Here is a 26,860-nt window from a genome sequence, read left to right on the forward strand (position 1 = left end):
CTGCATGCCCCCCACGACAGCTCGCCAGCCCTTTTGTTGTCGCCCCCCCCACCCAGCAAGCTGCTGGCCCATTTCCACTGTGTGTCCTGTGACCGGCCCCCTCAGCATGCCAGTGCCTGGCCCATGAATAGCACCCGGTGCCGGTGCATCGGGGAGCTATGGGGGTGGCACAGGGGGAGATGGGTGTTGGCATTGCCCTGCTGTGCTGGGCGCAGGTGTGAGGGTGTCTGCCCCGGGGGTTTGACCCTGCCAAGGGCTGGCCACAGCCCTGTCCTTCCACGGGGGAATGGGGGCCGCTCCCCAAGGGCAGTAGGGTGTTGTGGGGTACAAGCCTGTGGGTTTTGGTGTGCTACTTTGAGCCAGGGTGGGTTGTTTGCCCCCATACTGTCCTCAAGCCGGAACAAATGGCACCACAGCCACAGGTTGGGGACATGGGAACCCAGCCCCTGGGGTGCAGGGGAGCCCTGCACCAGTGAGGAAGAGCTCTTCACCGGGTGTAGGCAGGGGTCTGGGGGTGCCTAGGCAGTGCAGGGGAGCCGAGAAGTTCTGGGGAGGGTCAGCTGTGCTTGCCCCAGGGCTGTGGGGTTTTACAGCCCTGCCTCATCGAGCCCAGGTCTCTGCCTCGATGGTACTGAAGCCATGTGTGATGAGCTGTGCCTGGTCTCTGCCTGACCTCAGGCTTGGTGGGGCATCAGGTGCCTCCTGTGAGACAAGGTGCCAAAATTCAGCCCCGCAGCTGGGGCAGCCCAGTTCCTGCCTGCTGGTGCCCTGTGCTTGAAGTACGGGCACCTGCTGTGGCCACAGCTGGTTCCCTGGGGCTGTGGGTAAAGAGCAGAACTGGGCACGAGTCTCCTGCAGCAGTCAGAGGGGAGCCAGGGACATAGCCCACTGGGGGGCACCTTCCTGGCCCCCTCCCTGGTGTGGTAGGGCGAAGCACAGGGTGCCACAGTGCCAGGCACTGAGCATCCCCATCCCACAGGGAGCAGGTGGCTGAGCATACCTGTGCCCTACATTTTGCATCCCTGCTGGATTTTGGAGATGCTAGAGAGCAGAGGTGAGTGTGTCCCAGTCCTTGGGGCAGCTGTGACAAAGCTCATCCTAAAATATGTGGGAATCCTGGGCTCGTATTCCAAGTTATGTTGCAGTAGTTCTATGGCTGCAAAGTGAAGATGAGGGACAGCAAGAGAATTCCTTCCTGGCACCACCTCTGTGGGAGCAGCCAGACACTTTCAAATTTTCAAATCCCACCCCAAAGCCTAAATAATCTATACCAATGCCCAGTGGTCTACAGCTGCCTTCTCTCCATCTGAAGTTCACTGGGTCGCCTGACTATCTTTCTGTGTTCCCTCTGTTGCTGTGCATTAAATGGGGCCTGCTAACAGCCGCTGTCAGCTCTTTATAACTTTGTTTTGCTCCCTGAGCACTCTGTGATAAAAGTGCTGGTCTTGAGCAGAGTCAGGTATTTAGCCTCTGCTGTCCCAGTTTGAACGGAGATATTAACTATTATAATACAATCAATATATGTTTAAATAAAACCATTCTTTTTAGAGTAATCTCCTGCTACCCAATGAACACTTTAGGTCTTAAAACAACACTTACAGAACTATCAGTGTCTGAAAAGGGACAGAATTCTGACAGAAGCAAGACATTTCCATTGAGCACCCAAGCTAAACTGTTCAAGGATTACAAATGAAGCACACTTAAGAGTTGTTCAGTTCAGAAAAGCAGATTTTATTTTAAACAGCAGCACATACATACAACATTTTCAAAATATACATATTTGAAAACAAGACTGTACTTCATTAACCAACTTGCTGTGGTTTATCAATTGTTACAATTATATTTGCAAACAGGTGGAGTTACTGCATCATAGCCTTCCTGGGAGCTGGATGCTCTTAGGTTTCACTGGTATAATTATGCAATACACTAACAGCCAGTAGTTCATGGGGGAAAAAAAAATACCCACAAAACTTGTCTATTTACTGTTACCATCACCTGGAGGCTTCAGCTATCTGATGAAGTATTTTAATTAGAGAAATGTTATATAAAATGTGTGGCAAATGGTGAACTTTATGCACATAATATACAAATTTGAGTAGTTGTATACATTTCTGAATGAAGTTTCCTGAACTAGGCCTAATCCCAACAGAAGCAATATAGCAGCATTTTGGTAAGGGAGGAAGCCAATGTCTCCTAAAACCTTTCCCTTTTATTTAGATACAGAACAAAGATTAAAATAATGAAAAATTGCTTACATTTCTATAGGTTAAAAAAACCTATTGCATTACTATTTCTTTTCTTGTGCTTCACCACAGTTTAACAAGTGTCAGAATATGCTATGTATAAATATCCTAACCCAACCACCATTCATTAATGCACTACAGAAATGTTTTCTATCTACATAAATCTATCTTCTTAAAATATAATTTAAATATAACTTCTTTAATAGAAAAACCAGAACACATCAGAAGATTCAGCTTGCAAGCTAATTTTCGATGCACTAGAACTCCTAATGAAGCTCCTCAAATTATGGCAAATAACTTTGTTTTCTCATTTGGGGTGTGGGAGGCTGTTGAATAAAATGTGCAAACGGGTTAAGAATAAATGGTGATCACTTCACGTCCACTGCCTCGAACTAGGAGAACTCTATCCAGACCTTCTGTCAGAACTTCCAAGAACTCCATGTCTGAAATACCATTAAGTCAAGGAATTTATTCAGAAAGGAAACAAAATAGCCATTAATCTCACAAGAAGCCTGACATGTAATGCAGAAATCAAGTTCAACAATTTGATCAAGGAGTTTTCCTGTTTCCCTTTACTGTCCCATTGCTTAATCCACCTGCTTGGCTCAAGTGGAAGCAAGGCCTAATTTAGGGAAAAGTTCCTAGTTCTGACCTACTCACCTATGGAAAATATAGAGATTTCAGAGTAAGTTCAATACAGGGGAATGCTTTACATCAATTAAAAAAAATAAACCACTATCAACATTTCTTAAAACTCTGTGGAATCAAAAGTAATTTTCTTAAAGTGAAAGTTACGCTTACCATGATTACTAATACTTATCCCAACAAGTGGACAACTGCACAATCACTAAAAAACCCCTCCCAATTTCAAGAAATACAGAAGCAGTATAACAGAGGATACAGTTTTCATCCCCTTTTCTGTTTTTAGGAGGTCCAGGCATATTCAGGAGAACTAGCTGAGCATGCTGTGATTTATTAAGCACTACTCCATTGAGCTTCACAGCTGTGTGCATTCTTCTTACATTTGACTGATTCCTAGCATGCAAACAAACATCTTTTAGTACTGTCACAATACTTGTGCATTTGAATTATACGTTATGTATTTGAATGTATAAGTTTAATATATATAATGCAGAATAAGCTATTTTCATGGACACCAGTATTTGTACTCATTCAAAAAACATTTGAGAAAATACAATACCTAGGTTTAAAAGATTTTTTTCCTTTGAAAAGAACATCTAACTCTGAAATACAAGCAAATCTAAGTGGACTGCCAAAATGCACAAATCCTCCAATTCTCAGTTATCTTTTATTAAGATGATGCAAAAACTTAATAGAAATTGATTTCTATTTAAATTTAGTCAAAACCACTGAGAATCCAGTTTATTGAATTACACAAAAATGTAACTGGAGTTGTACAAGAAATCCCAAAGGAATTACAGCAATGCAATGCAAAGATTGCAGCATTTATGTTGTACAGTACAGGACTTCCCTCATGCTCCTTTGGAAACGTTACAAGATTATTTTATGTCTGGTTAAGAAAATTTAGAAACAGTATAAAATTTATGAAAAAAATTACTAGTTTCTCATGCCACAGTAGTAAGGCAGTAAGCAATGAACTGCAACTGAGCCTCTGCCTCTATGTTATCAGTATTAACTACTGCTTTGCTTGTAAATTTATGCGCAAAAGGGAAAAATTGCTAGGACTTCAGAGATTTCCTTATTTTAGGAACCACCTTGGATGATTCAGTTCTCTTCCGAACAAAACAAAAGAACAGTTCCCTCACAGTCCCTGAGAAACTGCCATCTGTGTAAAACTAGCCAAGACTGAAAATGAGTCATATGCTGCAGTGCAAAAGAAATATTCAGACTCTACCTAAGCAAGCCCATTTATCCAAAAGATCTGCTGCCCAAAAGTAGATTCTTTACAAGTGAAACAAGTCACTTCAAAGGGAAGCTCAGAAGCACCAGGTGACAGCACATCTCAAGAACGGAGACAGATACCAGTGTGCTGGTATAAGACACTCAGATCACTCTACCTGGCGCAGTTTTCTTAGCACTGTCACTACTGGTCTCACAGTAAAAGTACAACAGCACCCTGCGCCGCTGGGCTCACACACTGTCCTACAGAGGGAGGACTGGCACATTAGTAGCGGCAGGACATAAGGCATCCTCTGAAATGCCTGATCAAGTCTGGCATCTTCTGAATTCCACTGACAGCAATCAAAATTGCAGCACAAGCCTCAGCACTGTTTCAGCTCAAGTAAACAATGGAAATTAAAGAGATCTCTTTTCCCAGATTTAGGAAGCCAAAATTCATAAAAGGAAACGCACAACTTTGTTCTGCTACTAGAGGTCTCTTCAGGGGACCACACCAACACTTAATCCTAGAATCTTCTAGAAATATGAGGCTACCCTCAGTTTATGTAAGTAAGCATAGAGTTGAGAACAGCAGCCAGATACAGATGATTCATTTAAACACAGGGTACCAAGATGGAGAATGCAGGGAGCATACATACTTGTGTTCTACTAAGCCCCCCCCCCCTTTTTTTTTCTATGAAGGGAATAGCCATTAAGAGGATAGTATCAGGTGTAGCATGTCTCATATTGCATTTTCATCCTTGATTTTGCAGGGACAATTAGGGGGAAGTGGAAGGAAAACAAAAAAAAAAAAGCATGTGGCCTGAAGTTTAGTAGCCAGTGGAGACCGGACACATCCATTTCAGCTGATTCTCTCTACTCCCCTCCCCACTCCTGGTGTTTTCCCCCAAGACCACAACATTTCCAAAATTGAGTTTATCAGTCCCTCCTGGAGGATTTTCTGTCACAGTGGCCATCTGTCCTAAGAACCAACTGTACAAAAACTATACATGGAACAAAAGAATACGTGAAGCTCAGCTTTTCAGAAGCAGAACAGTGGGTTGAGAAGACCAAAGAACTACGAAGGGAGAAGCAATAGTGTGTAGTTGAAGAGGTGTATAAATGTTGAAGTAGAAACATTGTAAAACTAAAGATAAAATGCAAAGGGAAATAAGGAGGATATAAATTTGTGATGAAGCGGCAAGAACTAAGCACTGAAATAAAGGCTCAAATTAACTAAAGGTATATTGTGTACAACGTGAACCCAGGCTGACTAACTTCATTTAGCCTTCAAGCACTGGAAGAACCGAAATCACACATAGTATACAAAATAAGCTAAATTTTCGTAAGAAACTAAATTTGTTAGACAAATGAAGGTAACAGTGGGCTCCGGAAAAGAAAGCAGAGCAGTCAAGAGTCAGTTCCACCCAAGAACAAAGAGAGATGGAGTGTCATATTTTTGTATGCGGTCATATCCAATATATATCCGACCTTGTGTTATTCCTACACATGCATGGGTTAGTAGAAAGGGAGGCAAGAACTGGCATTTGACAAAGTATGAAAGCTCCCTCTGTAAACAAATTCAGCTTTATTGTTCAAGTATTTATATCGCAATGGGGGCTATTTTTCCAGAACAGAAATGTATTTACTTTTTAATGTAGTTAATTAGAAAACTAAATATTACACTGGTGCAGAGGAGTACTATCAAATTTTATATACTTACAGAAACTAAAATACATGTTACGTGACTTACCTCGACTGGAAAGTTGATAATATTTAGAAGAAAACATTAACAAGTCATGAAGAATATTTTTTCAGTGATAAATGCATCATGACAGTATATAAACAAAGGCACAAAGGAATATACACAGTGCAACTCATGTAACACACATACAACATACAAGACCACAAGAACCAGGGAACAGCCTACATTGCTTAAGTGAAATGAAACTTGGACTTACAGATTTCCCCATTCTCTATGTGGAAGGGAAGCAAATATTCAGGGAAAAAATATTTACACCATCAGGTACATTTTAAATTCAACAATATTAATATACTGTACAGGCACACCAAGTCTGAACTGTAATTTCCACCCCCAACCACGCATAGCAGTTTTGAAATAATAATATCTTAAGTCTGTATCTTGCACAATTCTAAAGTAGTAACAGGAAGTATTTCCAAGATGTTACCCCCCCCCCAAATAAATAAATAAAATAAAATAAAAAATTAGCATCTAATGCAGCCCAGAACAAAAACTGTGCTTTAGAGCATGAGCGATATAAATGTTTGTGGTTTGCAGAAGACAAACTGTTTCTAAAGAGCTCAGAGCAAATCCTCAAAACAACTTAGGATGAAGGTGCTGATTCTAATCATACCTTCTAATGCTACTGTCTACGAGCCCTAGATTTAAGATAGATTTCCTTTAGATATTAAAATTTCCCTTGACATTCACAGTTTTGCTTTGGGCATACGCAGAAAATAGTCCAGGCCACGCTTTAACCACATTCTTTCAAAACTTGGAAAAGATGCATGTATGTGCTTGAATCACAACATGCAGAAGCAAACAAGCTGCCACCTTTCTGTCACAGGTTTTGTGTCTACATCAGGCTTGACATAGGTAGTATCTCTTATCTATTAAGTCACCTCTATTTAAGAGAAAGACATTAAAGAATATTTCAACGGGAAACACTAATATAACAAGACATACCTATAAGCACAAATTTTATATTGCTTTTATTTACAGGATGAGGGCCGAATTTCTGTTTCCAAAAAAAAAAAAAGAAAAAAAAACAACTCACAAACACTCACACACACACACCCCCCCTCAAAAACAAACGAAAACTAACACATAAGCTAAATGTCTTGGAAGAGTCTTATCTGCATCTTTGGTACTCTCTCCACCCCAACAAAACACAGTAAATGAGGCAGGGAAATGATACACAGCAATTTGTTACCCACAGGAAGAGAGAAAAACAGAAGTTACCATTAAGCTTCATTCACAACTTCTAAACTCTACCAGAAAGCAGAGATGTTAAAATGCTTAAATATGGCAGACTAAGCTGTAAACTCAACATTCTTTTGAATGACACTTTACAGCCATTGTTGTTCCACCCAAGTCCATGCTAGTTTCAGAAGAATGGCATCTAAGTGAACTGCATGGAAAAAGCATATTTGTACTCTAAACTTTAAATACACATCTTAATCTCTTAAAAAAACAAAACCCAGAACAACAACAAAAAACCCCCACCCCACTACAATACACACAATCAAATACAAAACTCCAAACATCACAGGTATACTTACGGCTTCATGTTGAAAATATCTTTAAAGCCAGACACATTTGAATCTTTGGTTTTATGCTTTTCAGCTACAAATTTTTCTTTAGTCCACGTCATTTGCACTTTTTCTGGCACAGCAGCAGCCACACTTGCTTTGACCACTGGAGCTGAGTGCGAGGCAGTGTTTCTATCATGGATCAGCTGAGCCTGGTGACAAAACAATCAATCACCCCAAGATTCAGCCAAAAAGAGCACTTGTAGATTATATTTCATTAAAATTTTGAAAAGGAATTTCACAGCAGTGGAACAAAGGAAGGCACAGAAAAATTCACCTTACTTTGTGGGCAAATATCAGACTGTTTTGACTTCATCACTAAAGGAAACTGCTTGTTAAAAGGTAGTTATTTGTTTACATTTGCAGGATTATATCTGGGCTGGACATTATTTTTGTCATTAAATAAAAGTGAGGCTGAATCCAGCCAGAGGGTACTTCATTGACACCATGGCTTTTTGCTAGTGAAAAACATGAAAGCCCATGCTCTCATGCTTCATCAGTGACATTACTATTTTCTCAGATACTGTCATGAACACTGACCATTACACATGCCTTTAGCTGAACTACCAGTGTGACTCATGGTCCCAGTAACACAAGGCTGGACAGGCCAAATTGAAGGCTAGCTACATTCCTTTATGCATGCAGGTGCATATCACATAACAAAAGCCAATCAATCTAACCATGAAGGGGCCCTCTCATCACTTATAATATCAGAAGCTGAAATCATAACTTTAGGAACACAGTACTGTTGTTCCCACTTGTACATGCACTTCTGTGTTCTCCATTTCCCATTCCCCTCACTCCTCTTGAGGAAAGAAAAATATTTAACGTATGTTATTTACTTACTCTCTCTCATAATACCTTGTCCTTACACTTCTGTATTCCCATCAAAAGCAACACAAAGTACCTTAGACTTAAAATCATAAGTGAATTGGTATGGGGGGAGGATTGTTTTTGTGTTTTGGTGTGTTGTTTTCAGGGGGCTGGCATTTGGGAGGGTTTTTTGTTTGTTTGTTTAAGATCTTTAGCAGTTTTGAAGGGTCTTCAGAGACTTGTTACATCATGAGTTGAAGCTCCTGTTCTATTCGGCAACCTCAATTATCACGCTAGTGATGGTCACGTCCCTCCATATACGTGATGACTCAAAAGAAGCAATTTCATTCAGGTCACAACCAAAAGCATTAATAAAATCAAAGCAGATGAGAAAACTACTTTCTATCTCTGAACAGCAATTCCCCTAGTGGTTCACAAACTGCAGTTGCAGCTGTTCGTAAATGCTTAAGTTTCTGTATTTCTCCTAATTTCTCCAAGTCCCTGTTCTTGTAGATTCCCAAAACCTAGAGCTCAATTCTGAGGCTCACGTAACTATCTATTTGTTTGATGGCCTTCGTATCTCCATAGAAGATTAAACAAGTCAAGACCATGAATCAGAAGTTACCATGAATACAGTTCTATCCTGAGAATGGAAAAAGCTTACAAATACATGCAGATAGCATACGTGCCATATGGCAGTATCCAACGAGCTAAAATTTTGAAATAACCACTGTAAGATGAGTCCAATACAACTGTGCTTCAGTGAAAGACAGTTTGCCATTTTTAGAAAGACAGTGAGCCAAGAGAAAAAATGGACCTATAGCACACATTCATGATAATGCAAAGACAACAAAAGCACATTTTTGTTAGTGCTGTTTTGATACTAAATTAATTATATGGAACACAACATGTTCTTCTCACACTTCATGAGGAAAGAGAAACACAAAGGTATTACAGCATTTCTACAAACTAGGCTACACATCTTTAGATATGAGCAACACTTCAAGTGTACACTAAAGCCATTAATCACATTAGTTCATTTCCTTTGCAACTCACCACTAAGAAAATACTAATGACATTTATGGGTTAATAATGGCTTGTGAATGAGCATAGACGTCCCCCTAGTGTATCTATATGGTCTCCGAAAAGCTTCAGTACTTCAATAAAGGAATAATAAAGGAAGGCAATGCTTTGTGAAAGCATGAAATATGCTTATTAATGAAACACACGCTATTAAGACTTTAAAAGATAGGAGGCAGAGAAATATCCTTGCTTCTGGCTCTTAAGTAAAACAGGCATTCTCAGAAACACAAGTGTTTCTTCTATGGAAAATAGGTGTGAGAAAAATAGGATGTTAATTCCTGTCACAGAAGCATCATCCAGAGGAAAAAATATAGAGTAAGATAATGAATTTACAGTAAAAATTAAAATCTTTGAAGAACTATTCTGTAACAATGAATGATCAAGTTGTTCATTTGTAGTTCAGTTTGCAATAGTGGCACTCCAAGTGTTGCAATGGGAAAGTATATCTAGTCAGTACTACGTCCAACTACCTCCTCCTCTCGATAATCATTAGTCAGCAGTGCCTGCGCATCTTGGCCAATGGACTGTGGACTGGAGTAGCTTTTTCTTCTGATTGAGCCTCGAGACTCATCAGTGATGCTCTGAATCTGAGACAAAAACGTTACCGAGGACAAAAAAACCACAACAGTCTACAGAAAAAAGCAGATGATCATATCATTCAAAATAAAAGTTGTCTTCATTTAAATACATGAGATTCGGTATCACAGCTTGTTATAAACTTGCTTTATTTTCACAAACGTCACTTGTTTATATATACTATGGGGTGCTGTTTTGGATGTTTAGCAGTTGGTTACTGCTTTTTACAGAGACTTGTGAAAACATGAGATGAATTTAATCCTTTAGTCTATATGGGAACTTCTAATATTCCCCTGTTTGTGAGGGTCACATCCCATCATATACATGATGATTCAGATGAATTTATTTTATTCTGTTACAATCAATAGCATAAAAAAAATTCAAGCAGATGAGAAAGCTGCTTTCCATCTCTAAGCACCAATTTATTTCCCAGTGATGTACAAAGTATAATTGTGCGCCTCGCCTACATGCACCCACATTTCTGCCAATCTTACCTAACAGCAGCACTGGTGCTGCGCAACCCAACATAAAACAGCGGTGGGATGGATGCTGCCTTCTCCCTGCACAACCCAGCACAAAAGAGCAGTGGGATGGGTGGCTGCCTTCCCACAGGTCCAACAATACCAGTGCCCAGCCCAACAGTTATTACTCAGGACTAGCCACAGAAGGAAGCCAATGAACACCAGGAAGGGCAGCAAGGAAGTGAACAAAGCTCTACGTTTTGTTTCTGCAGCTCTATTGTCAAAGTCAAATAAATAAATGTTTGGCAGTTGCACCCAAGTTGCTTCGCATGCATGTGTTATATTTACACTTGAATGGAAGCAAATCAACCAGCTTTCTCAAAAAAGGAAACAAAAATCTGTTGAGTTCTTTTGCCTCAGTTCCACAAGAAAAACCAGGCGCAAGATCAAATAAAGTTCCATTTTAAAAAACTGACAGAAAACGGGAGGGTAAGGGTGATTCCTCAGGGATAAGAGCATGCCTACAAGGGAAACAGCAAAAGAATGCTGTACAAAACCAAATTTTCCCCTTCAGGAAGGTCAGAGCCTGGTTTGAAGAGGTACAAGCATGAAAGTGAAGTTAAAAAAACTGATCTTCATGGTAACAAACACCATTCAAAGCTGGAATATCAGGTTTATATTTGAATGGCTGGAGACAGATAATGAGAATAAAAGCAATGCTGATTTGAACTAGCGATACTAATGAGAAAAATACTTTGGAGGTCATCATAAAACTGGAGGGGATGGCTTGGCTCATTTAAGAGAAGACGACCTGTCACACTGAGTGCATATATTCAACTTGCAGCTCCAGAGGAAGTGAAAGCATAGCTAGACATTTTCTGATGGAAGTATAAGATAACAAGGTAGATTAAGATACTGAAATCGTAAACAACAGATGGATATGGCATTTATTCTTGGACAAGGCAGGAAGTACGTACTAGATGTTCTTGGAATTAGCAAGGATTTTACTTAAGACCATGAAATAAATTCAGTGGTATTTTGAACATCTCAGGTTTTACCTTGCATGATACAAAGGAAAAAACTGAAGCTATAATGGTGATGGCTACGTTCAGGTAAGAGTGAGTAATTAAAAAAAAAACAAACAAGAAAACAAACGAAAACTATTAAAAAAAACAAAACCAGGGGTGGGGTAGGAAGAAATTAAAATTTGCAAGCAAACAGCACTCTGAAGCAGTGCAGATTTAGACCAACTCACAGAGCTGAGAAGAAATTATTCTGTCTCCGCTACAATTTACATGCTATAGACTACAGAGCCTTAGGTCCTTGGGCTACTGGTAAAGCATTCATGAGAAAGTTAAATCCTTAAAAACCTGCCATAGATTAAGCCACACAAAATCCACTGGAAAAATACCAGTGTTCAATAACAAAATGTGGAAAAAACCTTAAAAACACTGAGTAAGGAGTACAGAAGAGCTTGTTTTACTGAAAAGGTGTTAGGCAGGCTCAGATCAAAAGAGAACTACTGTAACACACATTGGAAGAAAGGATTTACAGCAGCACAGTGCTGCAGCAATATAAGGCATCTTTAGGAGCTTTAAAAAAATCCTGCAAAACAGAAATAAGAATAAATAAGGAGAGATAAAAAAAACAAAAGCCTGCATGGACTTGTAGGATTAACACGAGAAAAATTTAGGCATAAAAAGTGTTACAATTATCAGTAGAGAAAAAAAGCCATAATAAAAAATTCTAGTTATTTTACAAATGACCAGTTAAACGTAGTAGAGATCTCTTACTTGGCATGGGAGGGAAATCACTGTAAGCGATAGCAAAGCCAAAGCATTCAGTATCTTTTACATCACTAAGAAGTGTTGATAATAACGGGACAGTTAACCAGGTAAATGAGGGGGTAGAAGCACAAGCCAAAAGAGAAACAAAAAAAAATTTTGAAGTTACAAATATTCATGAAAATACAGTTGCGTGAAGCTTGTCACTACAACGTGCAAAATACCACCAGGGACTAGTAAGGGTAGGGGAGCAGCGCACACAGCTTTCCCACTGGATAGCATAGCTTTATAGGTTAGTTGGCTCCAGAAACAATAATTAGTTGATACATAAACCATTCAGAATAACGCAGAAACTAAAAAACAGTTGTTGTGAATTGAATAAGAACAAGTCAAATCTCATCAGCCCAGCTGAGTAACCATCAACGTTAGCTACTGATGTATATCAGGTTTTGAAATGCTCTGGATATAGTCCACACTGATGCTCAAATGCTTTGCTAGTAAATACTTGCACTAATCTTAACAAGAACAGGAAAACTCTAAACACCTGTTCAAATAAAAAAGGATTTTCTTTTTCCCCCACATTATTATAACCTTGCACGTGAAACCTGCTGTAGAGAAACTAACACAGAATGCAGTTATAAAAGATTTTGACTAGTTAGAAAAAATTGATTAGAAGCCACAGACAAGAAACGCTACTTTCTGATTTTTCACAGAACATCTCTGCCAAGCCAAAGTTCCTACCTCTCTTTCCCTTTCATTCTTTGATAGCTGCATCTGCTTTAGCATCTGAGATCGCTGTTCCATCATAAGTGTCTTCTCATATGTGAACGCAGAAATATCATTTTCAAACTGCAAAAGACATTGGCATTAGAAATATCAGAAGAAAAGTACTACTCAGAAGAACAACATTGAGCCAGTGTACCACCTTCATTCCTGCATTCATTCAGTCTTGGACATATTTACAGCATTAGAGAAATCCCAAGCATATAACCCATCAATTCTGTCTGTCCTCATTCTTAAAATTCATCTCCAAACAGCAAATCTCATACAATGAACTATCCTACTATACCAACATCAATGTGATTTTTATCTTTATCTAAATGTGAGGTACTCGGGACAGACTTTCCATCGTTCTGTTCCGACTAAGCTGCAGAAGTGAGAAAGGGTTGAAAGCGCTTATTTAAAACGGGTCTGCATCGCTGCCTCCTGAGCATGTGTGCATACTTGTTTGCTCAAAAAATGTCTAGAGCCACAAAATAACACATTGCCCTTTCACCAGTGAGAAAGGTTCAGCAACAGGAGCATTTATGAAGAAACTCCAACATATATTCTCACATCAGCACTAAGCTAAAATAAAACATAAAAAACTATAGCAGTCATCTGTGCTGTCACTGACTCTTAACATGTCTCTGATCTTTTGGAAGAATCTCAGGGTTAAATATGACCTGCATAAGAATTCATTGTGCTTCCTATACTGTCTTCTGCTCAAAACCCAACCAAGGCTGAGCCTTTTTTTAATGGTACTCTGTCTTCTTTCACCTGCACGTGCCACAGGATTTAGTCTTTTACATTCAGTACTCTAAGCAAACAAAAACAAAATTAAATGAAAGGATTTCTCTTACTTCCTAGTTCAAAATACTAACCAATTTTTTTGTAAGTAATTTTTTTCATAATTTAAATGATTCCATAAAGTTTGCTTTACGCCTGAATAGCATGATAAATCTTTTTGAGAGGTTGTGTTCATTCCAGGAACTGGTGGTAGGATTTTCTTTTGAACCAGCTGACTCACCTTCTTCAACGCACTTCAAAATGAGTTTAAAAGGTGGTGGGTTTTTGGTTTTGCTTTGGCTGGGGGAGTTTCATGGGGTTTTTCTGTCTTACTTTGGACACTATGCTAGTCACCTTTGAGTCCTGAAGTTCTTCCTTAGCTGCCAAACAAAGCGGGTCTAGACAGAATATGGCTTTAGCCCTTTTCTTTAGCAGTTTATGACCAGTATTTAAAAAAGGAAAAAAATTACAAAATTAATTTTCTCAATAATTGACTTGGGAACTTGTAGCTATATGTTGCTATCTTGTTCTCCAGTGCCAAAGAAGTTGGCAACACCAAAAAACAACTGACATACTCTCATGGGGGCCTGGAGATTCCTTATTCTGGAGAGATAATCACACAGCAGCTGGAGACTGACTTGTTCATCCTTGCTCATGCTGGATGCCATGGCTTATTAGATTAAGCACATTCAGCCTTCCATTTCACTGCCTGCTAAAATTCCAAGTTTTTTCCTACCTGAATGAACTATCCCTATGGACTAGTCCTCGCAAATAAAGCAGGCATTAATACACCAAAATGGCTCAACTCTACTTGACAAAACTATTAAGCTCACTACCACATACACTAGCACTGTGACATCGTAAGATAACATTGCTTTAAAAAACTTCTTGTTCTTGGTGGGCCCGCAGTCTTTCCCTTTGCACGTTTGGGCTAACATCTCTTAGTTTCAAAAACGTTAAGTCCATTTTCCAAATTTAGTCTCAATTGCATCTAAAAAAACCCGAAAACCATGCAGTAACATACCATTTCAACAACTTCTACTTCAGCATTCAGTCTAAGATGATATAAGAACATCTGAAGGTCCTTCTTCATTTGAATGCTATTATCATCCATTTGAGCCACAGTAAAGATACGCATTTTGCATTTTCTCCAAACCTATCAAAAAGACACATTATAAAAATTTTTAACACAATTGATTGCTATCACCATGAGTAACTCCATCAAGGTGAAAGGGTGTTTCATTAGAAACTCATAGAGGTATTCATTGTTAGAAAATGAAATCCCAGGCGTTTTCTGTTGTCCTTGCCTTGTGCTGTCGAAGGAGAAAAGGCAGTAACATCAGCATACCGCCATCATGGACAATCCACCACACATCTATGTTTCCTTCAGTAAATCGTTCTTGATTTGTTGGAAATAAGTCAATGTTTTTAGCCACCAACAGTGCTTGCTGAGCTGCTGTTGTTTCTCGTACAGTGTCTGCAAGGGAAAGCAAGACATCTGATCAAGAACTTCTAGTTACCATTCACAGCTTTTCTTCTACATTCAAAAGCTTAAATCTTCCCAGATTCTGCTGAGGAAAAAGAGGAACATCTTTGCTTTAGTGACTGCCCTGCTTAGGAGAAGAACAAGAGAAGCTATGGCTGAAGAGACCCAGGGCTAAGAAAACCCACCCCACATGAAATACTCAATTGTCCACTGGATGTTCAGCATCACATTTCCTCCACATAGCAAATACAGTAGTTACATAGTGGTATTACAAATGCATAGGAGAAAGACTATAAACACATACCAACAAAATTTTTCCATGAGAAACGATTTTCTGTCTGCTTCCATGACTGTGGCCATGCCATCAGGACTGTGTTGTGCTTCATCCCTCCTAGACCCGCTGACTGAATCAAATAGGATATTCCATCTCTGAAATTAGGAGACACCACAATCTGGCAAAATCCTTTAGTCTTTTCTACTCCCATTAAGGATTTAACGTTCTGCAAATGGAAGAGGATCACACACAGGGAAATGCAGTCATCAGCACGGTAATAATCACTATGAGGAGTAACAGCACTAAGTAACAGCAAAACAGGAGCTACAATGTACAACCAACAAATCGCTAATTCCAAAAGAGCAAACATGATTCTATGACAACTAACACCCAAAACAACCACCTCCCCAAAAGACACCACACAGGTTTTTCATTACTTTAATTATTCAGTCTTTTATTTCTAAGGAAGAATGAACAAGATATGAGTTTAACCACATTGACAAAGATAGATAAAGTAACACTGCTTCAGGAAAAGTCAAAACTGCTGATTGACAAAACACCGTATGTTTGGAATGACAAGTCCTTTCTTTTGGAGTTGGAAGGGTTTGGAAAAATGGGATGCCAAGGACTTCAGCAGATGAGGCCACCAAAGCTCCTTAAACAAATTTGACATTAAGAGGCTGACATTGTATTTATCGGCTCCCAACATGGAAATATATACGTGCAGGAGACAATTGGAATAACTGGCTGAATAATGACAAGATAAACAGACTACATTTAATCTCCCACACCTCTTTAATTTCAACATGGCTCCCTTTCATTTAACAACAAACACACAGATGCATAATTTATTTATTGCATAAGTAATTTAGAAGTAGTATTCAAAATGGTACAAGGTCAGCTAGGGAACATCAGCTTTGGCATTTACTACGTTTTGATGGCATGACTTTAAAAATCCCATCAGTATCAATGACTTGTGCAGGAGATCAGCATGGTTTCAGAAGGAAGAGCTAGCACATCAAAATTTGCAATTTTGGAAGCTCCAAAATTCCTATCAAAACCAACAGATTTGACCACAGAACACTTGGCACTGGCTCAGTGTGGCTTCACATCAGAAATTCTGTTCAGTAGAGAAAGAAAATCTTCAGAGAATTTGGTAGCAGAGCTAACAACTATGTGCAAACAATATCTGTGAGGGTGTATCAGTTTAATAAGATGCTTTTTTCTTGTAAAATACAGGAGAAAACTTCATTTCCTACAAATATTCTAGAAACATTTTCTAGTCCAGATTTTCCAAAACCAGCGAGGCCTCCAGATGCTCAAACCTCTAAAATTCATCTTCATTTCTACTTTAAAAGCAATAGTTGCCTCACTCTTAACACCAGGTCTGACTGTCTAGAGAACCTAGGAATTAGGTCTCCCTTAAATTCACTTCTGTTCCATCTCTGGAAAATATAGTTGACTTCAAGTTAAGCCAACTGTAGGTAACATTTCATATTCTCATGGGTAAACAGTTTCTGTCCAAAGGTTTTCTTCATTTTATTTCAAGAGGCTTGGTTGTATTCTCTATCTTGTTTTCTACTCACACTTGCTGATAACAACAGCTTATTAACAATTACTTCCAAACACACCGTTGCTACACTTTTCCACCACGTTTTCAAACTAATTGGTCTCTTGGAGCCTTTTCATGTGCTATCAGCTAGGCCATCTGAATTCATACTTTGTTATTTCAAAAAACACTACGGACAGGTCTGAATACCAAAAGGGAGAAAAAAAGAAAAGCTGGCAGAAAAAGGGCAGTTAGCTTTGTTAAGTCCATTTCCATATTTCAAATGCTCACCTATTTTAGAGATATCAAATTTGAATAAATCACAGGTGTGTTTATATAGCTTTTAAGATTATTTGGATCAGAACAGTAGACATTTCAACTAATACTCTTTTCAATAACACTGAAGACATTAACCATTTTTGGACGATCTAGTGGCAATCAGAGACTACTTTTGGAGTAGGCTTTGTAGTATTTTCTAAAGGCATTAGATTTTTTAATGGTATTCAATAAACTACATGAAACATGATATATTCTAAAAATGTTTCCCCACTCTGTAAAATTTGGAGAGTTTGTGGAGGTAAGCAAATACAGTTACCTGTACCAAGTTACCCCAATAATGGATTAAACAAAGAAGCACACGATTTAAGACCAAATAAAAAGGTAAAACTTGCTTTGCATTAAAAGTGCAAGCTGTACAAACAACGGATCTTCAGCAGCTCAGTCTATTAACTTCTCTTTTTCCTTCACGGGACAATTTAAAATTAAGTTCAGGTATTTTCAAGGGCTTCCCACAAAAATGTCTATATATTTCCAATCAGGTAGCACAGCCAAATACTGACAAGTTGTCAGGGAAGGAGAGGGGCAAGGCAAGGGAAGAAACATTCAAATTAAGTTCACTTTTGTTTGTAGCACAGTTAGATGTCACCTTAAATTACATGGCAACTTACTATTTTTTCCTACCTCATCCTACCTTCTCTAGAGATATGGGAAAAATAGGAAAGAAAAGAAAATAGAAAGAAAGTAAAGGATCTCAAGAAGGATGTTGAGTTCTGGTGAAGACTGCTCCTAATCCTAGCTCTGCTACATATTTCTATATCAATGTAGAAAATAATACCCTGTATACATCCAGAGAATGAAATTATATCAAACACATCTGCATTTGTTAGATAAATGTTAATTTTTTTGCTAAATAAAACTGGTTTCTTTATAGGATGACTTGCTAAAAATCTATTACTTCCCCCCCCCCCCCCCCCCCGCCATGAACGTGATCTGATTCTGAGCCAAGGGCTCTCAACATTAAAGAAAATAAAAAGCTAAGAAGTATCAGCCTTGTCTCATCCTATTGGGAAATTTTATAAAGTGTTTTGCTACACACACCAACCTGTTCTCTATATTTAATCATTGACTGTGCTGATAGAAAAAAATTGACATTTTATTCAATACTTTACAGCAGTCTGTTCTAATTCAAGATGAGTTATCCAGATCCAACATTTAAGTACTAGTTGAAGTTACAAGTGTTTATAAGCTTTTACACACCTCTTCAGCTTTCTGAGTTTCTGTACATTTATCCAAGAAGATTCCCTGAAGCACAGAGCCCACAATAGTCAGCCCTTTACCAGCCTTCAACTGAGAGGTGAAAGAAAGCAATCTAGGATGTTTCACCAACTGCTCGCTATCCAAGTTTAACAAGACCAAAAGTTGAGGTCTGCAAAAAACAAAAAATAATTTACAATTAATAAAATGCAGATTAAGTGGTTAATTCAATGGAAAACATTCAACTATGAAGCAATGAAGTCATCATTTAACAAAGCAACAACACATCAAATATAGAATATGTACCCACCATACCATCATTCTGAAAAGCTACCTTAAAGAATTGTTTTACCAAGAAAGTTACTGAATTAAAAAATTATTGCCCTTCCAAGGTCCTCTTACTGCAACCTGCTGTTCGAAATAGTTTAACATTGAATGTATGCCAGATTGTTTATAGCTCCATCCAGTTGGATTTTTAAGATCTCCAGGGACAGAATTATCACCTCTAGATAATCTCTTCAATGCTTAATTACCATCATCTCAAAAGTGGTGGGATTTTTTTCTTTCTCCATTTTACCATGTTCTCTCAGTCTTCTACCATACACTGCTGTAAACAGTCCAACTCTATCTTCTCATTGACCTTTTAGGTATTGGATAATTACTAGTTAGTTATACCAGCTCTTAGGCTCCTCTTAAGGCTCCTCAAAGCTGAATAAGCACAGCTCCCTCAGCTTCTCCCCACAGGAGATATGCTCCTGTGGCCCAACCATCGTCTTGATGGTCCTCTGCAGAGCTCACTCCAGTTTATCAATGTCTTTCCTACACTAGGGTGCCTAAAACTCATGAAATATTCTAGATTGAGTCTAATGAGCGCTGAGCAAAGAGGAATATTATTTCCCAGTATATTTATTTCTCAGTGGACTAGCTATATTCCTGTTGACGTAGCCCAACACACGTCACTGCCAAGGCACACTGCTGGCTTACCATCTACTGGGAACCACAGAGCCTATTCACCAGAGCAGGTTCCCAGCCTTGTACCATTGCACTGGACAAGCCTGTCCCAGGTACTGGACTTCCCACATATCCTTCTGGATTTTCATGATCTTGTCAACCCATTCCTCTACCTGCATAGGTCCTTCCAAAAGGACAGTCACAGCTTTAACCGTACTGACAGCGCTCCAAGTTCAGTTTCAACTGCACACTTGAGGATGCATTCTGTTGCCTTTAATCAATATCCAATCTGCTTACTTTCTCCAAACCAACATTTTATAATTTCCCTGTCATTACTACAAATTCAAAAGAATGACAAAGAGCTGGGAGCGTTACTTCCTCCTTCAAAACCAGCGTGGTTTAAGATACAACAAGAAGGTCCAGTTCTAGGAAATACGTTGACACAACAGAAGGGTAACTCATCTGGAACCGAAGCAACATTAGACATTTCACAGGAAAGCTCTTTGTCAGATACTACATCGATGCCTCCGAGATGCCAGTTCAGACACAGGTAAAAGCACTGGCTCATGTTTTCCATAACTACCTATGTGCATCAGTCCCACTGACAAATGGTAAAATAATGCCATTATACTGACGGGCAACAGCACATGGTATGTGTATGCACCCAGGGGTACTATCACAGAGCAGCAATTACAATTAAAGTATCACATTTGGCAACAATCTCATTTTTGTGCATTCAACTGATCAGAGTTCTGATTTGCATTACACTTATCATAAGTGACAGTGTGCAAACATCCTTTCATTTTAAATACTAGGTAATTTTTTTGTGTTGGCTTTGAGAAAGTTGATACATTAACAAGTAAAAAGATTATATTGCAAAAATAGTTGTGGACATCTAACCCCATTACATATGAATGGACAGCCAACATAAGATTTTTGTTTTAATGATATCTAAGCAATTTAGAAAGTGCTACTATTAAATGAAGATATATATATATATAAAAGATTGCCACAAAAAATTAATTTAAACAAATAATGGATCCTCTGTAAACAATCTATTTCAGATGGAACATATATAAAAGCAAAAAAACCCAAACCACCCACTTATGGAATTGCAGCATTTCTCCTATAGAGATAGCGGGACTGATAACTGTTCCTCTGAAAATCTATAAATAATTAAACATTAATATTCTTCTGCACTTTGGAGAACTAAGTCAACACCACATGGATTTAAGTTCAAGTTAGTTTGCCCATATTCCCACCCAAGTTGATTACATGCTGACCATATGTCACATTCTACTGCAGTAAAATGCTACTAATGCAATGACATCATCACCATCCTCAAGTTAAAATACTATTTTAATGGTGAATTTCACTTTGGCCATTAGCTTTACCAGAAGTACTCCCAACAGATTTACATATTTCAAGACCTGTGTGACCCTGGAAGGAGTAGAACCTACCTCCAGTTCTTGGTGTGAGGAGGACCATCTTCAACACGAAGCAAAGCATAGCGAGCTGCATTCAGAGACAGCCCTCTGATTCCATCGCCCCATTCTTTTTCCGCTCTTCAGGGTGCAGAAGAAATTCAGTTAACACGGTCCCATTTATTTATACAAATAAAATAAATTTTGCTCACATAAGGGACAACGAACATAAAAATAAACGCTCTTATATGCATGAATGCATGAAAAAAAACCCTCATCTTGCAGATTTAAATCAAGAATGAAGATGAACCAAGATGAAACAGTCTCAGGTCCCATCAAGAGAACTATTTATTAAGTACTTAATAGTCATTATGGTCTATTTTGGTGGTACCTCAAAAGCTTTTTTGTAATCATAAGAGCTACTTAAGTTGCTTTTAAGCAGTGGAATGAACAAGTGAGGGCTACTTAAAAGTAATAATTTTTAAAGCAGCAGAATGAGTGCTGTCTTTACATGGATTACTGTGTCCTATCTCCGCCCCCCAAACACCATTACCACAGCTTTCTCCAGTTCCTTTCCTTCCCAGCTTCTCTCCCGGGTGAGCCTAAAGCTTTATCTGCCCTCCCAACCACCTTCAATTTCCATACTTCTTCCACTCCTCTTTCTCCCAACACAAAGCTGTGCTATACACCAGGTGGCCAACCAAACAAGAACAAACTGTTAGGCTAACACATTATTTTCCTTTGTGGGGATTCTACTATGGCAAGGGGTCATCCCACTTGCCTGCCCCGCCTCCCTCTTTTTTTCCATTCATGCATGCTTACTGAACTTTTGTTACCTCTAGCCTTCTTTTGGAATTTATATGAAATAAGCCAAACTGAATTTAAAAGCTATTAAAGAACAATGTGGCAATTAAAATGTACCCTGACAGACAGCACAATCATGTAAGTTTCTTTTACTTAGTTATCCAAAAATTAAAACAGAAATAGGGGTTGTCTCCAGAGAACAGATTTTATAACATTTCAGGGTAAGTTTCTGCCCACTGCCAAATCAGCTCCTGCATTTGTAAAGGCAGGCAGAAAACTGCAAAAAAGAACTTGTTCTCCCGGGTAGACATGCTGGCTATGTGCCAACATTTGTAGAGCCTGTATATGAATTTAGATGTACATATAACTTCATGTATGTGCAATCCTACACACATACACACAAGCAGAACTTATCACCTGATCTTAATTCCTGGCTAAAACAGGCAAGTTAATTTCCTTGTAATTAACACAATAAATGGAACTGTTATAAACCAGGAAAGCATCTAATCTGGAAATGGAGATATTAAAAGATGGAGAACCCACAAGGTGGAGCAGTTTATACCAACTGATCCACTTAAGACCTGTGCTTAATCACTCATCAAAACAGCTGGCCTCGCTTCAATTTCCTTCTCCAAAGCCTTACTATTTTTCTTGACTGGAATCTTTCAGCATCTGGTATCTTTCCTTAGAAAGGGAAAGCACACACATTACTGATCATAACCACCTTTAGTGTTTGGATACCTTGTTTAGTTGTGGGGTGGTGGTGTTTTGTTTTTTAAATGAACTCCAGCATGCTCTTTAAGTCTCCTACTTGCACAGCATTTCTTACAGGTCTGACTTTGTATGTAGCCCTTGTCAAATGCATACAATACAAAAGTACGTTGCAGTTTAAAGATTACCTAAGCCTTCAGAAAATAAATAATTTTCAGTGGGTGCTCAGGATTGTTCAGTATGATTCATTCTAAAAAGTGCTTAAGTCCACACAAGAGTAGAGTTTTTGGGCTTTAGCACAAGTTAATTCTAAGGTAACAGGTTTTTAATAGTTGTTGCTTGATATTACAAGCTGATGTTCCTGAAGTACCATAACCTCTGCTGAGACGGAAGTTTCCCAGCTGTATTGGTTCTTATTTTGATCAGTTCTGGCTGTCAAGAAGATTGGAACAGAGCTTCCAGACAAATTAGAACCTGAAAACTTACAGCCCTTAAGAGACGGGATCTTACCTTGCTTCAAGGAATACTCTCAATTCTATTACTTCAGTTTTATCTATGTTATACAAAAGTGCTTTTTGCTGAATGTTAAAGATATTATATATAGAATAAATAAGATATATGGTCTTACCCTCTATATTCTATGTATTTGTATATACATCCTGCGATTAGCATGGCAATCAAAGCATAGTACCAAGAGCAAATGAACATCAAGGCAAGACATAAACTCATCCCCAGGAATGAGAGAGTCCTAAAAGAAACCATTTTTTTCCATTTTTTTAAATAGGCATGCGAATGTTCTACAAAGTCAATTTCTTATTTAAGTTAACTCCCAGAAAGGCCTTTCTTCCTCAAAGGCCACTTCATAGCTACTATATAAATAAAAATACATCGTCCCAATTTTAATTTACAAGAAAATTACATTCTCAAACTTTGTGTAACATAAATAATACAGTTGAACTAGATATAACAATAGATGTACTGCACTTGTCAGTTCTGAAACTCTATCAGCACCTCCAAGTAAGATCAGTTTCAAAACACACTGCTATCACTTAAGAGTCGATTTGAATTTAAGCTAAAAAAAAATTAAATTCTTAAACAATAGTAAACAACATTATGTTACTTCCAGCAAAAACAGTTGATTACGTAATTAAACTTGACTCATTCTCCACTTCCACTGTGGCCCATCTCTTCAGAAAGAACACAGGACAGTAGAAGATAACACAGAAAACAATCTTTCAAAGACTATAAAGAAAGAATAATTGTGAGCTGAAAAAATTACAGAAGCATTATCAGATTAAAGTTTATGTGCCTGGTTTGCCTATGCTATTGTTCAAGATAGATGTAAGTCAGCTCAGAACCAGACAGTTTTGTGAATAGTTTTTGTCACATGTAACACCCCAAATGTCTTTTCACCCGATTTCCAAATCAGAGCTAGCTGCCATTGTATTGACAGAGTGTTGGCAGACCCAGCTTTTGACTGGTACCTTGAGTTTGTGTACCATGCCAAGTATTGAGTCCAAACACGTCCAGTTTTAAACCGAAGAAATGCCTTCTACCATTTCTGAGGACATCATTCTAAATGTCTAAAAGAACAGCAGCTGCTCTTTCGTGCTTGAACTAGCCAACCTAAGACTCCCACTCAAAAAACAAAGTCCCATCCCAATTCTGGCCAAGCATTCTGACACCTGCTTTGGCAAGAAGCGACTACACAGTCACACACTGAGTCATCCGTTGGCTCACTGATCAATCTGGGGAAAAAAAAATAAGCTAAAAAAGAATTGTTGCCTAACGGTTACAAACTCTGCTGCTGCCATACCACAACCCTTTGCTTTTTCTTCCTCATCACGGTCCATCCCGTATATCTTGCTACCTCCATTTTATCCACCTGCCTTAAGTTTTAAGCTACTTTGTGGAAGTACAGTAGGAGGTACAATCAGACTGCTCAGGAGAGGTGGAACAAAAAAACCCTACCAAACAAACAAAAAAACCCAACCAAACAAAAAAACCCACCAAAAGACAGCAGTCCCCCATTTTCCTTCCTGCTGTTGCAAACACTACTAGGTGTTTGCAGTGATAGATTGGGAGACAGGCCCTGAGGTATTTGAAGGTTTATGTGCCAAAATACTAAGTGCCTACCGAGCAGATTCAAAAAGATCTTTTAGGGCTAAACTAGTGACATTTCATTTTCACTCAATTCTTTAAAAGAAAAAAATAATAAGCGACTTACATCCTAGCATTAGGCCATCTTACCTCCTAAAGGCTCTAGTCTTCAAGGCATTTCAGCACTAATATCTCTCAACAGAATTAGCGTTAATTAAACAAACATAAGTAATTTTTAACATTTGGTAAAAATTTAAGTTTCCCAATCTTAGTTTGAAATGTTTGAACGCTTAAAAAAAAAACTAATTAAAAACACCCCCCACACATTTTTTGTATATTTGATCTTTAACGACTGTCAAGTATCCACTTGTCTACTTCAGTTATCAAATGCAATGTCCAAAGCATGATATATTTTGAAAACAGTGATCGTATCATTAAAGAGCCAAATGATGTATATAAATAAGATTTTTCTTCTGTACAAGTTTTAGTTATGCAGTAAGATCTACAAAACCAAAATGAAAATCACATGAACCTTCCTGAACATTTTCACCAGTTCTCCTTATCAATATATAAAAGACAGATTATACGTTTTTTCATCTTCATTCTCATCTATTCAGAAGAACTTGGCTTATAAGCCATACTAAATGTCATCCTCTAGCCCCTTCCCAAACCCACCACGTTTTTGTGATCACAGGTATTCCTAGCCCTATTCCAAGCACATGAAAAAAACCATTGCTGTTATGAGTATTCAGTGAATGAATCACCTTATTTAAATCAGAAAAGAGAGATTTTTCTTGCAATAATAAAACATCAACAATTTAGGGCTGCATAATTAGTTTTAACTCTTCTGAATGAAGGAGTATTCCCTACCAGTGGTAATACTTGAAACGAGGTCTCCAGTTGGGAGTCCGTAAAAGCGTCTGAACTGCACAAGCCAGATTTACAAACATATAGCACATAAGGAAAAACCTGTTAATAGAGGAAAAAAGAACACTAAGAACACTTTCCAATAGGAAATTAACTAGCAGATTTGCAATAAAAGGCTGAACACAATTCAAAAAAGGGGAGGAACTTGCACACTGCGTTCACAGTGGCCAACAGAACACAAGACATAGACAAAATTAATACTTGTAGAATATTAGGCCTCAAATATGGCATTAGCATAATACAAAGCCTCAAAGATTTCACAGAAAACATAGCAAACAACTGACAATCACAGTGTACTGGTTTTGACTGGGATAGAGTTAGTTGTCTTCATATTAGCTTATATGGTGCTACGTTCTGGATTTGCAACCAACCCCGTGCTGTTAACACAGGGATGTTGTAGCTCTCGTTGAGCAGTTCTCACGCAGCACCAAGGCCACCTCTGTTTTTCCAGCTGCCCTGCCAGCACATAGTCTTGGGGAGAGGACACAGCTGATCAAAGGGATATTCAACACTGCCTGACATCATGCTCAGCAGTAAGAGCTCGGGGAAATGAGGAAGAAGGGGGGACATTTGTAATAGTGTTTGTTTTCCCAAGTAAGAGTTACACATGGTGAAGCCCTACTTTCCTGGAAATGGCTAAGCACCTGCGTATTGATAGTGAACAAATCCTTTATTTTTTCTTTGCTTGTGTGCAGAGCTTCTGCCTTACCTATTAAAATGTCTTTACCTCAACTCCTGAGTTCTCCCACTTTGGCACTTTGGATTCTCACCCCATTGCCCTGTGGCAGGGGGGAGTGAGAGATGTGTGGGGCTGAGCTGCCTATCAGGGTCAACCCGTACCACACGGGACAAACTTGCAAGACAAAGTCAATAAAATAAAGTTCAGTTCATACCCTAAAACAATACATTGTTTTGTGTGTCTCTATTAGATGGCACCTGCTAAGATAGCAGGAATTTTTATTTTAAAATCCAGGTTTTTACAAGTTGAACATATTTTTACTAGCATTTGAGAACTCTGTCATGGAAAGAGTTTTTTGTGCCTAGAAATTGGTTCCAGCCAAAACATTTTGTTGTTTCATGTTAGCTCCAGGATCGAATGAATATAACTTGTTAGAAAACAAAATCTAGCATTTATTATTTAAAAAAGAGAAATAATTAGTTACTTTAAAAATAAAATACTAAAGAACAAAACCCACCACATTCACACTTACATAGAAAGAATTGGTGCTACACTGTCCAATGAGGCTATCAAAATTCCTATTTCACAAATACCAGCAGTGAGAAGCAGAGCCCAAGTTGGTTCTCCATTTGCTTTTCCATGACCAAATACCTAGTTAATTCATGTAAACAGTAAGAATAAGGAAAACTGTTCAATACACAGTTATGAAATGTGATGCAGA

General features: G+C 38.5%; 1 protein-coding gene across 7 annotated transcripts in view; it reads right to left on the reverse strand.

Annotated features, from left to right (window-relative positions):
• Window positions 1-1,707: 1,707 nt before the first annotated feature.
• The window catches only part of LOC101913733 (solute carrier family 12 member 7-like), a 77,532-nt gene continuing 52,379 nt past the window's right edge, over window positions 1,708-26,860 (reverse strand). For 4 of the 7 annotated variants that reach the window (XM_055804043.1, XM_055804046.1, XM_055804044.1 and 1 more), the window contains 13 exons: window positions 26,672-26,790; window positions 25,404-25,502; window positions 23,062-23,181; window positions 20,955-21,059; window positions 18,547-18,715; window positions 15,492-15,687; window positions 15,009-15,178; window positions 14,726-14,857; window positions 12,895-13,002; window positions 9,803-9,919; window positions 7,407-7,588; window positions 3,145-3,278; window positions 1,708-2,686 (listed from right to left, as the gene is read on the reverse strand). In XM_055804043.1, coding sequence (XP_055660018.1) covers window positions 2,595-2,686; window positions 3,145-3,278; window positions 7,407-7,588; window positions 9,803-9,919; window positions 12,895-13,002; window positions 14,726-14,857; window positions 15,009-15,178; window positions 15,492-15,687; window positions 18,547-18,715; window positions 20,955-21,059; window positions 23,062-23,181; window positions 25,404-25,502; window positions 26,672-26,790 — 1,743 coding nt within the window. In that variant the 3' untranslated portion in view covers window positions 1,708-2,594. Of the gene's footprint in view, window positions 2,687-3,144; window positions 6,080-7,406; window positions 7,589-9,802; window positions 9,920-12,894; window positions 13,003-14,725; window positions 14,858-15,008; window positions 15,179-15,491; window positions 15,688-18,546; window positions 18,716-20,954; window positions 21,060-23,061; window positions 23,182-25,403; window positions 25,503-26,671; window positions 26,791-26,860 lie in introns of those variants that run through there. The other 3 variants (XM_055804047.1, XM_055804045.1, XM_055804048.1) reach the window with 3 other exon arrangements.

The sequence above is a fragment of the Falco peregrinus genome, chromosome 5, assembly GCF_023634155.1.
Source record: "Falco peregrinus isolate bFalPer1 chromosome 5, bFalPer1.pri, whole genome shotgun sequence".
Taxonomy (NCBI): domain Eukaryota; kingdom Metazoa; phylum Chordata; class Aves; order Falconiformes; family Falconidae; genus Falco; species Falco peregrinus.